General features: G+C 39.5%; 1 protein-coding gene across 1 annotated transcript in view; it reads left to right on the forward strand.

The window, feature by feature from the left end:
* The window catches only part of LOC105556017 (uncharacterized protein K02A2.6-like), a 5116-nt gene extending 3245 nt beyond the window's left edge, over positions 1-1871 (forward strand). The window contains exons 3-4 of the mRNA XM_012003071.1: positions 89-289; positions 421-1871. Of these exons, the coding sequence (XP_011858461.1) occupies positions 89-289; positions 421-1871 (1652 nt within the window). The remainder of the gene's footprint in view (positions 1-88; positions 290-420) is intronic.
* Positions 1872-2046: the final 175 nt, after the last annotated feature.

Below are 2046 nucleotides of genomic sequence, written 5' to 3' on the forward strand. Positions count from 1 at the left end.
CCCCAACCAAAGAAGATAATCCAATTGCAACGATTTCTTGGTCTTACCAATTACTTTCGTAAATTCATTAATAATTATGCGTTTATAGCTAGTCCTTTAAATAACCTCTTACGGAAGGACTCTCCGTTTAAATTCGATGATAAATGTACTCAATCATTTGAGACTCTAAAGAATCAATTAGTTTCCTATCCAATCCTCCGGTTGTACAATCCATACCTTCCAACAGAACTTCACACTGACGCTAGTGCTCTCGCAGTGGCAGGAATCCTCATGCAAAAGCAGGACTCAGGTATTGGTATCCCGTGGCTTATTTCAGCCAGTCAACTAATCAAGCCGAGGCGAAGTACCATAGCTTCGAGCTTGAGATGTTAGCCGTTGTTCGGTCAATCGAAAGATTTCATATTTATCTTTACGGGATAGATTTTTCGGTCATCACGGACTGTCACGCACTCGTCTTTGCTATAAATAAAGCTCATTTAAATCCCCGCATCGCGAGATGGACTCTCAAGTTACAAGACTATCGATTTAAAATCATTCACCGCGAGGGACGCCGTATGCAACATGTAGACGCCCTTAGTCGCGTACCCCAAGAGGACATACGTTCAGTAGACACTTCTGATCGCGTCCTGCATATTGACTCGTTCCCGTTAGAGAAAGAATTACAATTCCGTCAACTTCAAGACGAAAATATAAAGACTATAACTCAGTCACTCGAAACAGGTGACAACGACAAATTCGAGCTCATAAATGGGCTTATATACAGAAAGTATTCGGGAAAACCACTTTTCGTGATCCCCGAATCAATGATTAACAAGATCATTCATATCTATCATGACGAGATGTCACATTGCGGTTTTGAAAAGACGGTGCAAGGCATTCTATCTCATTATTGGTTTCACTCTTTGCGTAAAAAAGTTCGAAATTATATCGACAATTGTCTGACCTGTTTGTTATTTAACACAGCGTCTAACACTCGTGAAGGTGAACTTCAAATCACGGATAACCCTCCTCGTCCATTCCATGTCCTTCATATAGATCATTTTGGACCAATCAATCCAACACAGGATGGGTTTAAGCATATTCTGGTAGTCGTTGATGCGTTTTCGCGCTTTACCTTCTTACAAGCCACCAAATCAACTGGTACAAAAGAGGTTGTAAATTATCTATCCCTCTTATTTCATATTTTCAGTAATCCAGGTATCCTCGTCTCGGACAGAGGTACCGCTTTCACATCTCATGAGTTTGCCTCTTTTATGAAATCTAAAGGCGTCACTCATACTCTCACAGCAGTCGCTTCTCCGTGGGCTAACGGGTTAGTGGAGCGCATAAACAGATTCCTTAAGTCTTCCTTACAAAAAATCGTGGATGATCTACAGATCTGGAACACGCATTTGAATGCGGTTCAATACACAATAAACAACACGTTCCACGCGGTGCTAAGAAATACACCGTCTAAAATTCTATTGGGATACGATTCCCGTAACCATCCCGATATCGAACTCATGCGTTTCCTCGAGAAACTCGCCGATACTCATTTAACTTTAGAAACCGATCGCGAAACCTGCCGCGAAATCGCTTTGCAAGCGACAGATAGTATTAAGAGATATAATAAGTCTTATTACGATGAAAAACACAAAAAGCCGTCCAAATATAAAATAGGCGATTTTGTTCTCATCCGAGATTCCACTCTGAAACCGGGTGAGGAAAGAAAGTTTAAACCTTCCTACAAAGGGCCTTATTTAGTAGCTAAAGTGCTAAATAAGAACAGATATGTCATTACAGACATTCCTGGGTTTAATATTACCCAAAAGCCCTATAATTCAATTCTCTCACCAGATAAATTTAAACCGTGGATAAAACCACTCGAATAATTAGTTCTTTAGTTATTGTTTCAGTAAACTTTCTTTTCCCCCTGAAAGGGATACCTTTATGTATTAATTTACAGTTATAATTATAAATCCACGTTTCGATACACGATACTTTTAAGTTGATTTCGTGGTTGATCCACAATTCTATTAAAGTTATATACTTCTTTCATACGTTTGA

This window comes from Vollenhovia emeryi, unplaced genomic scaffold (assembly GCF_000949405.1).
Source record: "Vollenhovia emeryi isolate VEMERY1.0 unplaced genomic scaffold, V.emery_V1.0 DF940433.1, whole genome shotgun sequence".
NCBI classification, from domain to species: domain Eukaryota; kingdom Metazoa; phylum Arthropoda; class Insecta; order Hymenoptera; family Formicidae; genus Vollenhovia; species Vollenhovia emeryi.